This window comes from Helianthus annuus, chromosome 13 (assembly GCF_002127325.2).
Source record: "Helianthus annuus cultivar XRQ/B chromosome 13, HanXRQr2.0-SUNRISE, whole genome shotgun sequence".
In the NCBI taxonomy this organism is placed as follows: domain Eukaryota; kingdom Viridiplantae; phylum Streptophyta; class Magnoliopsida; order Asterales; family Asteraceae; genus Helianthus; species Helianthus annuus.
In genome coordinates this window covers 40,182,936-40,199,320 of record NC_035445.2, presented here as the reverse complement: position 1 = coordinate 40,199,320, position 16,385 = coordinate 40,182,936, and the positions used below count along the sequence as shown (strand labels likewise).

Below are 16,385 nucleotides of genomic sequence, written 5' to 3'. Positions count from 1 at the left end.
ACTTCAAGATTCGTTAACGAGAATCTGTTTGCTAATCTCAAGAGTATGTTCGGTTAAACGGTTTCAAGAATTCGATTCGATTGTGTAAGTGTGAAACTTTATAAAGTATTTGTTTATTTTGGTTCAGGATTTGCGTCTGAGGATCAAGATATGTCTGCGAATGTTACCAAGATATGAGTTTCTTTCGGTTGTAAGAGAACAATGGCGGATATGCCTGCAAATAGTGTCTGTGGGGACGTGCTGTTTGGTAGGTGTTATTTGTAAAGGGTTGATTTACATTGCGAATGCGGGAGATTTGAGAGTGGTGTTAAGGAGAGCTGATCGAGAATGCAGGCGGTGAATGGTTAAAAAGCCAGAAGTCGAAGGTTACCGAAATTCAAAATGTAAGTACAATACATTACTCGAAAGGTTGATGTTGTTCAAGGTCAGCAACAGTTTATATTTACATAATTCTTTATGTCAGTTCAGTTTACGATCTGTTTATCGTATTTTCAGGTGCTGCACTACAAGAATGGGAGGCCATTAGCGGTGACACCATTAGCGGCGACGGGCCTAATGTCGCCGCTATTGGTCGATCCGTGTCACACACCCTGAGACCAAACCCCAGTCGTTGATCAAAATCCTGATCTAACGGTTGGGGACTTAAAAGGCAATACCGGCGACATAAAGTAGGTTATTAGCGGTGACAGCTGTCTCCGCTAAAAGTCTGTGTCCCACATTAAATCCTAGCCACACAAATCTTATCCTGGTTAACCCAATAGCGGCGACAGGTAATCAATACCGGCGACAGGCTGTCTCCGCTAAAAGTCAAAACGTAAAAACCCTTTATCAGCGACTTTCCCTCTTTCCTCTTCACTTTTCCCCCCAAAACTCTTCCTTCCACCACCGGAGACACCCGATTTTTGGCCCAATCGGTTAGTTTAACTTGTTTTATGTTACATTTCTTCTCTACATTTGTTACATACGTGTTATAGGCTTTAATTTTTTTCTCTTTTTTTGTGTATTTTTGTGTTTGTGGAAGAAAATTCGGATCACCACCATCTCTTCTCCGGTCACCACCTTCACTTCTCCGGTCACCACCTCAAAAAACCGGTTAGTTTTTTTTTTTTTTTTTTTTTTTATTTTTTTAGGTTTAGGAATTCTATAATTTTTAGTTCTGGTATGTAAATTGTGTATGTTAGTATGTATGTTTGTATAATTGTTAGTATGTAAATTGTATAATTTTTAGTTTAAGTTGTATGTGGGTATGTAAGTGTATGAATGAATGTATGTAAGTTTGTATAATTGTTAGTATGTAAATTGTATAATGTAGGTGTATTTGGAAAATGTGTATGTAAATTGTATAATGGTTAGTTTTTTTTTTTTTTTAAAGTTTAGAAATTGTATAATTTTTAGTTTAGGTATGTAAATTGCGTATGTTAGTATGTATGTTTGTATAATTGTTAGTATGTAAATTGTATAATTTTTAGTTTAAGTTGTATGTGGGTATGTAAGTGTATGAATGAATGTATGTATGTTTGTATAATTGTTAGTATGTAAATTGTATAATGTAGGTGTATTTGAAAAATGTGTATGTAAATTGTATAATGGTTAGTTTTTTTTTATAGTTTAGAAATTGTATAATTTTTAGTTTAGGTATGTAAATTGTGTATGTTAGTATGTATGTTTCTATAATTGTTAGTATGTAAATTGTATAATTTTTAGTTTAAGTTGTATGTGGGTATGTAAGTGTATGAATGAATGTATGTATGTTTGTATAATTGTTAGTATGTAAATTGTTAGTATGTAAATTGTATAATGTTACTATGTAAATTGTAAATTGTTAGTATGTTTGTATAATTGTTGTATGTTAGTATGTTGGTGAAAAATGTGTATGTTAGTATGTATGTTTGTATAAAGTATGCAAATGTGTGTGTAAGGATGTAAATGTGTAGGTTTGAAAAAAATGTTAAAGTTTGATAATTTGTATATTTGTGTTTAGGTTTTAAAACATTTATATTTAAATTTGACAAACATATATTAGTTAGGAAATACCCTCTTTATATTAAAATCATCATTTAAAACATAAGGAGCTATGAAAATACCCGCCCGAAATATAAACCATTATGAAGAACATTACGAGCTTAAAAATCATGTCTGATATTGAATTCATCATTTCAAACATAACGAGCTAAGAAAATACCCAATCGAAATTGAAATCATGATTTAAAACATAACGTTCCGCCCAAAATTTAAAACAATCACTAAGAACATAACAAGCTTAAAAAACTGTGCCCGTGTTTGAATTAATCATTTTAAACATAACGAGCTTAGAAATACCCGCCCGAAATTGATTTAGAAATTAATTTCGGGTTGTCCCGTTTATCTTTATCTTGGGACTGCTTTTTGAATACTTTATCTCATTTAGGATGTGAATGTGTATTACATGATTGTTTGTTTAAGAAGGATTCGGTTATCATTTTCTCTTTGCTCCTCGGGTATATATATGATTACATATATACTTGGGAGCTAAGAGGAAATGCTGCCGAATTTTTCTTAAGCAAACAATCATGTAATACACATTCACATATGAGATAAAGTGTTCAAAAAGTGGGTTTAGCAGCCTACCCTTGTCTTGTTAATCCTAAATTAGATTTTCTTTCAGTTGCATAATGCCTATCGATAAAAGTTGGATTGATTCCCCACGTCATTCACCTCACTACAAGCAAGGACTCGAGTCATTTATCGAGATGTGTGGAAGAGTGATAAAAAACCACGATGAAGTTAGATGTCCGTGTACCAAATGTAAAAATTCCGGCTTAAAAACTATGGCAGAAATGAAATACCATTTGCGTATTAACAGTTTTTGGAAGGAATACACGAAGTGGACCTATCACAGGGACACGACTCCAATTGCAGAAGTAAACGATATTGTGCACAAGACGGTATGGTAAACGTTATTCAAGACATTAGGGAGGAGCGTATGGAAGAAGATACATACCTTAACCAAGAGAACTCGAATGGAGATAGTAGCAGTGTTGTTGATGATTTTGAAGACCTGGTAAAGGAAGCTGAAACAGAATTATATCCTGGTTGTACTAAGTTTTCTTCTATCGACTTTTTAGCAAAGCTTTTGAATATAAAGGATACGTACCATTTTCAAAATGAAGGAGTAGATCGACTCCTCTCGTTGTTGCGAGAGTCAATGCCAGAAGGCAACAAGATTCCCCCTTCGTATTATGTAGCTAAAAAGACATTTAAGAAGATTGGTTTGGCATATGAGATGATAGATGTGTGCACAAATGATTGTGCTCTCTTTTGGAAAGAAAACGAGTCTTTGCAAAATTGTCCCGTTTGTAATGAGAGTCGATGGGTCGATAAAGACACAAAAGGCACGAAGGTGGCTCGTAAGGTGTTACGATACTTTCCTTTGACGCCTAGACTACGACGTTTGTATTGTTCAAGGCACACAGCGAAAGATATGATATGGCATAGTACCGGACGATCGGAAGATGGGACTATGCGTCATCCAGTTGATGCATCTGCATGGCAAGACTTTGATAAAAAGTACCCAAACTTCGTGATGGAGCCATGAAATGTTCGCTTAGGGCTTGCAACTGACGGTTTTAATCCCTTTATCAACGGTAGTGGATCCTCGACTCATAGCATGTGGCCGGTTATACTCACCACATATAATCTGCCTCCCTCAGACCGTTAGTGGATGAGCTTAAGCAATTGTGGCAGACAGGTGTACGTACTAAAGACGCGGCAACAAACACATACTTCACAATGAAGGCGGCGTTGTTATGGACCATAAATGACTTTCCAGCCCGTAGTAGTCTATCAGGTTGGAGCTGACAAGGCTACATGGCATGCCCAACTTGTAACCAAGACACTCCTTTAATATGTGTAACTGGTAAATGTGCTTATGTTGGTCATCGCCGGTTCTTAGATGCCAACCATCCTTGGAGAACAAGTCTCGACTTTAACGGGAGACCCGAGACACGAGACCCTCTAAGACAGTTTAGCCTAGCTGACATAGAAGCTCAACTCGGTCGTTCAATTAATCGTCTACCAGGCAAGCATCCAGATTTTGGATGTGGGAGGATAACCCGGTCAGATTTCGAGTTGAACTGGTCCAAAAGAAGCATATTTTTTGACCTTGAATATTGGTCTTCTCTGCAGTTGAAACATAACTTAGATGTAATGCATATAGAGAAAAATGTGTGCGACAGCTTGCTCGGTACTCTTCTAATGAACGATAAGAGCAAAGACACGCCAAATGCGCGGTCCGACTTGGAAAAACTAAACATTCGGCCGACACAATGGCTGAAACAATCGGGTGGCAAGTTCTTAAGTCCCCACCCAAAGTACTCATTCAAGTCTGATGATCGAAAACTTTTTTGTCAGTTTATAAAAAATGTTAAATTACCAGATGGGTTTGGATCTAGTATCAATAAGAGGGTGACAGATAACAATGCTAACATTACCGGGTTGAAATCTCATGACCGTAATATCCTCATGCAACGTTTAATACCGATTGGGGTTAGAGGGCTTTTGACTAAAGATACATCTACACCAATAGTAGACCTTTGTATGTTCTTTAAGCAACTTTGCTCTAGAACACTATCGGTGGATGATATCAAGAAAGCAAAGGATGACATTGTTACCATCTTATGCAAGTTAGAGATGATCTATCCACCTGCGTTTTTTGACATTATGGTTCATTTACTTGTGCATTTACCTGATGAAGCGATTGCGGGAGGTCCAGTTGCTTTTAGATGGATGTATCCATTTGAAAGGTAGATGAAAAAACTAAAGAACTATGTCAAAAACCCGGCAAGGCCTGAAGGTTGTATAGCTGAACGTTATGTGTTTGAAGAAGCTCTAAATTTTGTTCAATGTACCTTAAAGATGTTCAGACTAAGTTCAATCGCCCAATAGAAACGCTGATGTGGTTGTTGAAAAAAGAAAGTTATGGGTGTTTGAGTCCAAATGTCGTCCTGTTGGCGCAACAAAGGACAAATATCTATCATTCATTGAAAAAAGCAAGATGGAATGGTTGGTCCTCAAAAATTGCGCAGAAGTTAGGGAGTACATGAAGTGAGTGCTTCTATCTTTAACTTTTCATAATCTGTTAATTGGTATTTTTCATTCCTTTCTTATATTTGTCATCAATGTAGTGAATTCAAACATACACATCCCCAAGATGATCTTAAAACCAAATTTCCGGGACGGTTTCTCCATAAGGTATAATACATATATAACACTCATTACTCTACACTTGCTAGGTAATACATATATAACAAACATTATTACTCTATATTTGTTAGGTCCATTCGATGAAAACACAAAATTCTCCAGAATTCCACCCGGAGTTGTATGCTCTTTCAATTTGTGCGAAAATGACTGCATACACTTACACTGCTTGCATAGTCAACGTTGTTAGATTTAAGACACTTGAACGTGATGCAAAATGCACAACGCAAAACTCTTGGGTGGAAGTGGTTGGAGAGAACGGTGTGAAATTTTTTGGCCAATTGGAAGAAATTATTGAGTTGCGTTATACAAATAATTATTCCACTGTCCTATTTCGGTGCAAGTGGTTTGATACTCGAAGGGGTGTAAACCAAGACAATAATATCACCAGTATAAGCGCTGAACGTGAATGGGACAAAGACGATCAACTCATATTTGCTTCGCAAGCCAAACAAGTGTTCTTCATCCAAGAAACGTCTCGAAACCAAAAAAACAAACATAGGTGGGTAGTCGAAAATGTTAATCATCGAAGAATTTGGGATCAGCCATTAAGTGATGATGACCGCGTCAATAAGGTTCAAAATGTTGACAAAGGCTTAGAAGATAATGACGTTGTCGACAACAACTCTTCATCTGACTGTCCACTTGTCATTGACTTGACCCAATACTTTCAAATTGGATCTTCTCATGTTACTGCGGGTGAGCCTTCAATTGAAGTTGATCCCCCAACGGCTACCGTCGATGAAGTGTTTGAGGTCGAGTCTGATTGTGATGAGGTCGAGGCTGATTGTGATGAGGATGATCCCGATTATGTGGAGTCTGACTAAAAGAAAAGTTATTGTAATTTATATTGATTTGTAATTGATAAACACTTGTTTGAAATATTTATTTGAATTTGAGTTACACTTGTTGTACTTTCCCTTAATTTCTATTAGATACACATGCTGTAACATTTGTAACTTTATAGGGATTATGTTTTTGGTATTGCTGATATTCGCTTATTTGATGGCGGATGTCGCCCCCTGGGGACATGGGGGTGACGGTGCCGGTGATCCACCGCTTCCTCCTAGTGGGATTCGTGGCACACACGAGACAGACGGTAAGTCTTTTACTAAATTATTTTGTAGTACTTATATTTTATATATTATAAATGTTGTTACTAAATATTTTTGTTTTAATTGCAGCGGTTCCCCCCAAAGAAAGTTAGGGAGAAAGCTAAAAACGAGAAACTACGGCGTCTAGTAAAAGCGGGGGGGCCTGTGTCGCTTACGTTTGATCGACAGGTCACGTTTACCCCTGTTGGTAAATCAAGAGACATGTTTTCAAGGGAGGCCGGCCTGTATATGTGGCGGACCGTCCCGTTTGATAAAATGGGATGGGATAATGTTGAACAACATTACAAGGATGCCGTCATGAAGCACTTAGGGGTAAATAACTTATATGCATAAAATTTTATAGCACATGCAAATCTAATTTATATATGATATTTTAAATTTTTTATTTAATTTGTAGGAAAATTTCAATCTTGATGAAGTGGAACGTGATTATGAGGAGAAAAACTTGAAGGGTGGTATGAGGATTGTGCTTATGAAGCGGTACTCTGACCGCAAGCATGAAGCTAGACAATTATTTGATAGCCAGGGAGGTTACCATGATCTTGAGAGGGCAAGGGCATACCATCCCGTGGATATGCCCTATGAAAACTGGTTGAGAACCATTGAAGGTTTCCAGCAAGAAAAATATATTAAAAAAGCAAGGCCTGTAAGCAAGTACGCGAGAAACAACAATTCCCATATCATGGGGGGACATCTTCGTACGGTAGCACCGCCTATAAAAATGTAATGTTTTATGTATGTGTGCGTGTGTCTAAGCTTTTGTTTATTTAATGTCTAATCTAGGTGTAATGTTAAACAGAAATTGGACTGGGTACCTACGTATGCTAAAACCCACACGGACAATCAAGGGAATTGGGTTGATCCGGTTGCTGAACAAAATTACGTAAATATTTCTTTTAAGTATTATTTTCTATAACAAATATATATATAGGGTTGGGCTATATAGAAAACCCTAAATATTTAAGAAACCCGGAAAACTCAAAGCTCCCGACTTTTTTTTTTAAAAAAATAACACATGTAATATACATGTTTTTAAGAGTTTTGGGCCAAAAAAATCAAAAAAAGCGCCGAAGGGTTTTTTTTTTAAAAAAAAAAACAAATTTCAACAACTTTCAGCATTTTTGTCTAACACATGTTAGGCAACCGGACATTGCTAAAATTTGTTTATTTTTTTAAAAAAATCCCTTGGGCGCTTTTTTGTTTTTTTTGGCCCAAAACACTTTAAAACATGTATATTATATGTGTTATTTTTTTTCAAAAAGAAAAAATGTCGGGAGGTTGGGTAAAAATGGGGGGAGATTTGAGTTTCCAGAGTTTCCTAAGAATTTAAGGGTTTTCTGTCTAGCATTCCCCTATATATACACATATATATTTAATCATCATCTTCGTAAAATACAGCGGAACATACAACAGGCCACAGATGAATGGAGCGGCGATGGTCCTCCAATTGCCCCGTATCAAGAAGCGTTGGGAGAGTGGCGAGGATGGTACCGCGGGATGGGGCCTAAACCTTCTTCCAACACGTCCTCGAACACGTCCTCAAACATGTCATCTTCGCAAGCTCGGACGCAAGAACCCTTTTCCAAGGTAAACTACGCAACTTATAATTTATAAAATGACAAACGAACGCATGTTTCCTTGTTAAATATATGTTGGTAGCGTTAATTAATATGCTAATATACGTTTTGATATCTATTATTGTAGGATTTTGTTAACAACTTGTTCCAAACTCCGTCATTTTTGAGCCAACTTAACAACTATCTTACTTCACAAGGGAAAGGAAAAGGAAAGTCAAATGACTACGATTCTGACGACTTATATGATAGAGGATCTGAGGAAGATTGACTTGTTTTAAAGTATGATTTTGATTTAATTAAACGTTGTAGGATTATAATGTACGACTAAAACGTAGTTTGCGTATGTTTGTGTTGTTTTAATTATATTACCTTTAGTATATGTTTGTGGCGTATGTTTGCGTTGTTTGAAATAGGCAGGTTCTGTTTTTTGGGCCGAAAAAATGGCTGGGTGCTGTAAATACAGCAAATGTATTAAAAAAAAGACTTTTAGCAGCGACACGTGTCGCCGCTATTGACATGTCTTCTTTAGCGACCAAGACCAATACCGGTGACCTTTTAGCGACGAAAAATGTCGTCGCTAAAAGTTCAAAAGCAATACCGGCGACGCCACCTTTTAGCGACGACAGGTGGCCAATAGCGGCCTATCAATACCGGCGACCTTTAAGCGACGACATGTCGCCGGTAAAGGTCAATAGCGGCGACAAAGTGGACCAATACCGGCGACACCTGTCGCCGCTAAAGGCCTCCCTTTCTTGTAGTGCTGATTTGGCAAATTTGGTAAACGTGGCGGCTCTCAAGGTGGCAATGGACGGTGCAAAATCGGTAAACATGGCTGATTTAGGATTATAGCGAGTCATAGCGAGAATAGTGACAATTAATTTCTTTTGATATAAATAGCAAGTAAATATAGCTATAAAATGGCTGGATTATAGGTTTTCGTTAAATATATATGTAAAATAGCATATATACCAGGGTATTTTGATTTAATATACATATAAAAATATTTAAAAAAATTTCATAGGTATCGCTGTTTATAAAATTTCCGCCCACTATTTATCGCTATTCGCTATGTGGCTTATAGGTACCTTATCGCTATTGTCGTTATTCGCAATTAACAACTATGGGTGCCCTCGGATGTTGGTGGAGTTGCTAAAGCACGAGCTTTTGCTAAAAAGTTATCTGATGCGCCATTGACCATTGTTGATAAGCGGCGTCATGGGCACAATGTAGCTGAAGTAAGAAGTTTATAGATGAAGGAAAGAATTATATTCTCCCTTTTGATGTTTTTGATATTACCCTTTTCAGGTAACGAATTTGAACGGTGATGTGAAAGGTAAAGAAGCAGTGATGGTGGATGACATGATCGATACTGCTCGTGAGATTTACTTTCTTCTTCCTCTTGTATCTCTTTATATGGCTATTAATATGTTGATTTTGTGTTTATAGGTACTATTGCCAAAGGAGCAGACATGTTGCATCGTGAAGGGGAAGGGGCATGGAAGTTTATGCATACAGCACGCATGCTGTTTTCAGGTAACTCACACACCTTACCTCATACTTTGTCTCTTCCATATGAAAATGAATGGTTTAAGTTAAGTGGATATGTTTTACGGCAGTCCACTAGCAATTGATCGGTTGTCAAGTGGTCTATTTCAAGAGGTGATTACCACGAATACCATTCCGGTGTCTGAAAAGAACTATTTACCACCGCTGACTGTCTTATTGGTAGCAAACCTACTTGGCGAGAGCATCTGGCGTGTGAATGATGATTACCCTGTAAGTATTGTTTTACATTTATATGCTTTTTCTAGAGCTGTAAAGATCGGCACTTGATTGGTTAGGTTGAGCAGACCCACAAACACTACGTTGTTTGTACTATTAAATTTTTTGTTAGCAGTTCATTCATTTATCATTTACAATAATAACACTGATGATAATTCATGGTTTGTTTTATGGGTTAGTCTAAATGGGTTCGGGTCAGTTTTGGGTCGAACCCATGAAATGGGTGTTTGGGTTGATTTACTGGGTTCGTGGGTTGATCGTTTAGTTACTCAAAAGAATTTTAACTGTGCGACTTAAATTTACGTGGTTTATATACAGTTGAACCGAATAAAATGTGCGACTTAAATCACATTTTTCTTTCTTTTGGAGATGGGATTGCAAAGAATATGGCTTGAAGTATTTGGAGATGGATTTCATATTTTGGCTTGTAATTCTCCTATGTAAGTTTAGAGGTGTCAATTTCGGCTATTATTTATAGAAAACTTGAAGCTTTAAATGGTTCAACCTGTTACCTAATCCGTTTGACCCATTCTTGCATTGTGAATGTTATAGTTCGAAGATTGTTTAAATGTTTTGGATTAGTTTAGCAAATTTGTTTTGTTGTATTTGATAGGGAATGAGTGTGAACGTACGCCTCTAATAAGTTCTTTGATGGCTATGGTGGTGGAGCTTGCCCGACAGGAGGTTGATCTTCCTTGACAGATGGTTTAGTGGTTGAAGCCTTTGTGATCAACCACATTGACATCACTTGTAGCATATTTGTTGTTAAAACTTATTTCGAGAAGCTTTCTTTTGATATTATTATTTCATACCATAAGAATTGAGGTTTGTTAACATGTTATGTTACTGTTTGTTTTTTTTCTAGCAAAGTTAAATACTTGTGTTGAAATAAATGTTATTTACATAGTTGCCTTCGGCAGTGTTTTCTTTTTTTAAATTAATATTACTTCTTTGTGAGCAGATCACAGATCACAGGTAGAGGTGGAAATACCATTTCAGCCCACTAATACGAAAACGAGATTAGATTAAGGTATATGGATGTGTACAAATTCTTGTGTATAAACCGATACATTTAGCATCTGATATCATTATTGTTAATAAGGTTGTGGATGAATCTACTTTTGATATTTTTGAGAAAAGTATTTATGGTGACTTTTCCGGTGACCTTGCTCACGGTAAAAAATGGTGAGTTATAATTTTCACTTCAAAACTCAAAACTTTTCACGTTTTTGATTATCTCCACCCTTTTTCACGTGTTTTAACCCAAAAACATCAACCGATAACCGCAAAATCTGAGATTTAGACCGTATTTTTATCCGATAAAACTGGGTTTCAAATTTTTGTTCAATAAAGCTTCAAAAATCACTAAAAAATCGCACACAACTCGGTTATCAACAAGAAATCAAGCCTTACGCTCTGATACCACTTGTAGGTCCCGATACGGATCGTTGGACTATGATGACTTCTTGTTTCGGATGCCGTAACGAGTGCGGAATCCCCGTTGCGACACAAACCGAGCGAGAGAGGAAAATACAATACAAAGATTCAATGATTAAGGCTCAAATGTATTGATTCAGCAGAGTTTAGTTACAAGATAATACAATAAGAAATTCTCTCAAAACTCTCTGATATACTCTCGTATTCTAGTATTCTAAACTGCGATACAAGACTGCTTATATAGCCAAACATATCTGCAACTTACGGAAGACTCACGGGGCCCATAAACAAGGCTCACGAAGAACTAGGTCCACGAAACGTGTGGATACTTCGTGAGTTGCATGGTGACATGCATGATTCTTCGTTGGTGTAGTTCTTCGTGGTTGTTGATGAAAGATCAGGCCCACGAAGTATTAGAGTATTTTGTGAGAATCATTTCTGTGAAAAAACCAAATATAACCAATAAGGTTCTTCGGCCAAGAGGTCTTTCGTGGTCTTCATGCAGACATACAGATTATGCAGACTTGATACACAGCAGCAAACAGAACATAAGCATCTAACAGAAGTGTATGCGCAACTATTTTACATCACGTACAAACTCAAGTTCATTCCGAGACAAGATCGAGGATATCGTGCTTCGGTCTTCACTTCATAACATAGACGAACCGTAACGAGTCGCGTCCACATAATGTACATCAACAGAGCTGAGTCCATCATTTGTCGTCTCCACCGTGAACGCCGACGACACACTCTACGCTAACGCCGACGACACACTCTACGCTAACTCAAGTCTATGCATCAACAGAGCTCAGTCCATCATATAATGCAGTTTTAACTGCTTGCGCTAATTAGGGTTGGACATAGAAGTTCAAAAACAAGGGTTGTGTTAATATGTGTTGGTGGCGGTGAGTGTTGTGGTGCCGGTGGTGGTGGTGGTGGTGGATGTGCTTGGTGGTTGGAAGCTAGGTTTTTGTGGATAGTGGAAGTAAAGTTGTGGTGGTTGTTATGCTTGTTGCGGTTGGTGGCGGTTCTGCTGTTAAATAGGTAGGTGCTGATGGTGGTTATGGTGGGGTGATGGCGGTAGTTGGTGGAGGTGATCGTCGTGGTGTTTTTGAGAGAGAAGAGGGGGAGGTGGAGTGTAAAATAAAATCATTTTTTTAATTTTCTTTAATTTTTAAATCAGAATTTAAAAAAGAAAAATTAATACATGTTTTTTTTAAATAATGCTTTTTTACACATAAGCATGCCACGTCACTAAAGAAACTAAGTTAGGGTTGGGTTAGTTTGGGAGTGATAGAAGAAATTAGGTTTGAAGTTGGGAGTGATATGATACAAATCAAAAGTTAGGAGTGCCATTGGCAAATTAGTGAAAGTTGAAATTATTTAAATTAAATATAATTTTAAAATTAGAAGAACATCTGTAACCAGGCTACCCTATACTTCTACAATTTTTTTTTTATATATATGTGGTGATCTTTATTGTGGTTTAAATAATTTTAATTAATAAATTCGTAATACCATTAGACGGGTATGTAACCTAAAAATTAATATATTAGCTCTAATTTGTGTCATAATTAAAACAAATAACAAAAAAATAACATAGTAATTATTATATTAGTTGTAATTTGTGTCACAATTTAAACAAATGACAAAAAGTAACCTAGTAATTAATTTATTAGTTGTAATTTCTGTCATAATTAAAATAAATAACAAAAACTAACCACTAAAACAAGAAGAAAAGTACTCAATATAAATGATTTATCACATGATTCATCTTACTATGAACAATTAATTCTCTTCTAATACAATTTTTCATCATTAATCCACAAAGATACAAAAATCCATCATAAAAAATAAAAATAACTACATATTTTCCTAATAATCATCAAGATTCATTTATGTGATTTCCAATCAACTAATGCTTAGAAAAAAACAACATTGTAGATGTTATTCATGTGTGTGTTTCTATTTACAAGACTCCTCCGAAAATTGTACAGCCAGGTAGGAGACTCTGGGAACCTTTACAATCCAGGCTTGCACTGGAAAGTGTGGCAGAAACTTAATCTGCTTTCCGAATTGCAGCATTGCATGACACTTGAACTTCTAGACAAATCAATTGAAGTCCTCCCCATTAAGTAGTAACCCTCGTTTGCTACAAAGAAGGAACACCTAATAGATGAAAAAATAAAATGGATTGTTTGAAGCCGTTAATGGGGCAGGCTTGTTTGAACCTAGAATCCAGACAAGAAAATCATTCACATGGCATTAGAGATGTTTGTGTAAAAAATACAAAATTTAATGGATTAACAGTTACCTGTGATGAGATTGTCTTTCGAAATTCCACAAAGATACAAAAATCTGTCATAAAAAATAAAAATAACCACATATTTTCTTAATAATCATCAAGATTCATTTATGTGATTTCCAATCAACTAATGCTTAGAAAAAACAACATTGTAGATGTTATTCATTTGTAGTTTTCTGTTTACAAGACTCCTCCTAAAATTGTACAGCCAGCTAGGAGACTCTCGGAACCTTTACAATCCAGGCTTGCACTGGAAAGTGTGGCAGAAACTTCATCTGCTTTACGAATTGCAGCATTGCATGACACTTGAACTTCTAGACAAATCAATTGAAGTCCTCCGCATTAAGTAGTAACCCTCGTTTGCTACAAAGAAGGAACACCTAATAGATGAAAAAATAAAATGGATTGTTTGAAGCCGTTAATTGTGCAAGCTTGTTTGAACCTAGAATCCAGACAAGAAAATCATTCACATGGCATTAGAGATGTTTGTGGAAAAAATACAAAATTTAATGGATTAACAGTTACCTGTGATGAGATGGTCTTTCGAAATTCCACAAAGATACAAAAATCTGTCATAAAAAATAAAAATAACTACATATTTTCTTAATAATCATCAAGATTCGTTTATGTGATTTCAATCAGCTAATGCTTAGAAAAAACAACATTGTAGATGTTATTCATTTGTGTGTTTCTGTTTACAAGACTCCTCCGATAATTGTACAGTCAGGTAGGAGACTCTGGGAACCTTTACAATCCAGGCTTGCACTGGAAAGTGTGGCAGAAACTTCATCTGCTTTCCGAATTGCAGCATTGCATGACACTTGAACTTCTAGACAAATCAATTGAAATCCTCCCCATTAAGTAGTAACCCTCGTTTGCTACAAAGAAGAAACACCTAATAGATGAAAAAATAAAATGGATTGTTTGAAGCCATTAATTGGGCAGGCTTGTTTGTATTGGAAAAATAGGTGAAAATAGCATTTTTCACAAATATAGGAAAATGATTTTTTCCTATTTTGGACTAGAAATTAATATAATAAAATGAGCGGGTTTTATGTATTTATTTGTGGGTTTGTGTTCTATGTTGGAAGAGCTTCGCAACGAACTAAACCACGTCCAAAACCGAGCTAAGATGAATGAGATATCGATGCTCAAAGTTGGGTGTTTGAAACATTGAATGCCGAAATAAAAGGAAAAGTAGCACCTTGTCCCATATCGGAGGAGAGATGGAACTTAAATGGGTATTTAAGGTGGAACTCTCCATCCTTATTGTTTCATGGAAGCACACACTAGTGTTCTCGCGAAGGGTGCGGGGCACCCTAACACGCCTGCGCGTGGCGTGGCGTGGCGTGGGCGATGAGGCGCAATGTGTTGCACTTTGCACTTTGCACTTTGCACTTTGCACTTTGCACTTCGGCCGCGAGCCGCTTGAGAGCCGCCTTTGTATTTTTGACTGCGTGCACGTGGTGGAGCACAAGGGTTGCAAGGACCAAGTGGTAGGTGATGCGGCGCATGACGTGGCAGTCATGCGCATGCGAGTACACATGGCTGTTCCACCAAATGGTTTAAGAAATTTGGAAGTTCACCAAATGGATGTTAAAACCGCATTTATAAATGGCGATTTAGAAGAAGAGATTTACATGGAGCAACTTGAAGGTTTCTCCGCCCCAGGTCAAGAGGGTAAATTATGTAAACTCGTGAAGTCTTTGTATGGCTTAAAGCAAGCACCAAAACAATGGCACCAAAAGTTTGATCATGTCATGATTGACAATGGTTTCAAAATAAATGAGTGTGACAAATGTGTTTATTTCAAAGACACAAATGAAGGTTATGTGATTTTATGCCTTTATGTAGATGATATGCTTATCATTGGGAGTAATGATAAAATTATCAAAGCTACTAAAAGCATGTTGAAAGCGAGATTTGACATGAAAGACATGGGTTTAGCAGATGTGATTCTTGGAGTAAAGATCATAAGAACCCAAGATGGTCTTGTGTTAAGTCAATCTCACTATGTGGATAAAACTCTTGAAAAATTCAACTCGGGAGATACGAGTGTAGCTCGAACTCCAGTTGATACCTCCCAACATCTTAAGAAAAATAAAGGAGATGGAGTTGCTCAGTTAGAGCATTCAAGAATTATTGGCAGTCTCATGTATCTAATGACATGTACTAGACCCGACTTGGCTACGCGGTGTGTAGGCTAAGTAGATACACCAGCAATCCGTGCGCGGATCATTGGAAGGCTATCACGAGGGTGCTTAGATACATAAGATACACAAGAGATTATGGATTGCATTATACCCGACAACCAGCAGTGATCGATGGATACACTGATGCAAACTGGATATCGGATAATAAAGATTCCAAATCAACAAGTGGTTACGTGTTTACACTTGGAGGAGCTGCTATTGCTTGGAAATCTTCTAAGCAAACGGTAATAGCAAGATCCACAATGGAATCCGAATTTATCGCCTTGGATAAGTCAGGCGAGGAGGCGGAATGGCTACGTCAATTCGTGGAATATATTCCAAGATGGCCAAAGCCTTTGCCAGCCATATGTGTACATTGTGATAGCCAATCAACGATTGGTAGAATTCAAAGCTTGATGGACAATGGCAGATCAAGGCATATGCGACGTAGACATAACACGATACGACAACTACTCTCAACGGGTGTTATCACAATTGATTATGTGAGATCAGCGGATAACATTACGGGCCCGTTTACAAAAGGCTTAAGCAGAGAGTTAGTAGAAACGTCGTCAAGTGGAATGGGACAAAGCCCGTGGTAAATGGGAATATGAGGGAAACCTAACTTAGTTGACTCGAGATCCCAAGATCTAAGTTCAATAGGACAACTTAATCATATTTCCAAAACGGAGTCACTGTGGGGGAGTACCCCAAACCAAATAAAAGGGAGTTATATACT

The 16,385-nt window shown here is 37.1% G+C and overlaps 1 protein-coding gene and 1 long non-coding RNA gene across 2 annotated transcripts; both read left to right on the top strand.

The window, feature by feature from the left end:
• Positions 1–3,846: 3,846 nt before the first annotated feature.
• Positions 3,847–6,065, top strand: LOC110934212. The gene is made up of 4 exons (XM_022177395.1): positions 3,847–4,781; positions 4,924–5,082; positions 5,163–5,229; positions 5,313–6,065. The coding sequence occupies exons 1-4, from the start codon at positions 3,847–3,849 to the stop codon at positions 6,063–6,065; spliced, it is 1,914 nt and encodes a 637-aa protein (XP_022033087.1).
• Positions 6,066–10,060: 3,995 nt separating this feature from the next.
• Positions 10,061–10,616, top strand: LOC110935322. The gene is made up of 2 exons (XR_002589046.2): positions 10,061–10,152; positions 10,326–10,616. It is a non-coding gene; the product is annotated as an uncharacterized LOC110935322 (long non-coding RNA).
• The last annotated feature ends 5,769 nt before the right edge of the window (positions 10,617–16,385 follow it).

What these genes read in the sequence shown, in the direction of transcription:
- LOC110934212 (XM_022177395.1), top strand. Translation starts at nt 3,847, where the DNA reads ATGGCATGCCCAACTTGTAACCAAGACACTCCTTTAATATGTGTAACT. An exon ending in TGGATGTATCCATTTGAAAG is followed by an intron (nt 4,782 to 4,923) that starts GTAGATGAAAAA and finishes ATCGCCCAATAG; the next exon opens with AAACGCTGATGTGGTTGTTG. An exon ending in GAAGTTAGGGAGTACATGAA is followed by an intron (nt 5,083 to 5,162) that starts GTGAGTGCTTCT and finishes TCATCAATGTAG; the next exon opens with TGAATTCAAACATACACATC.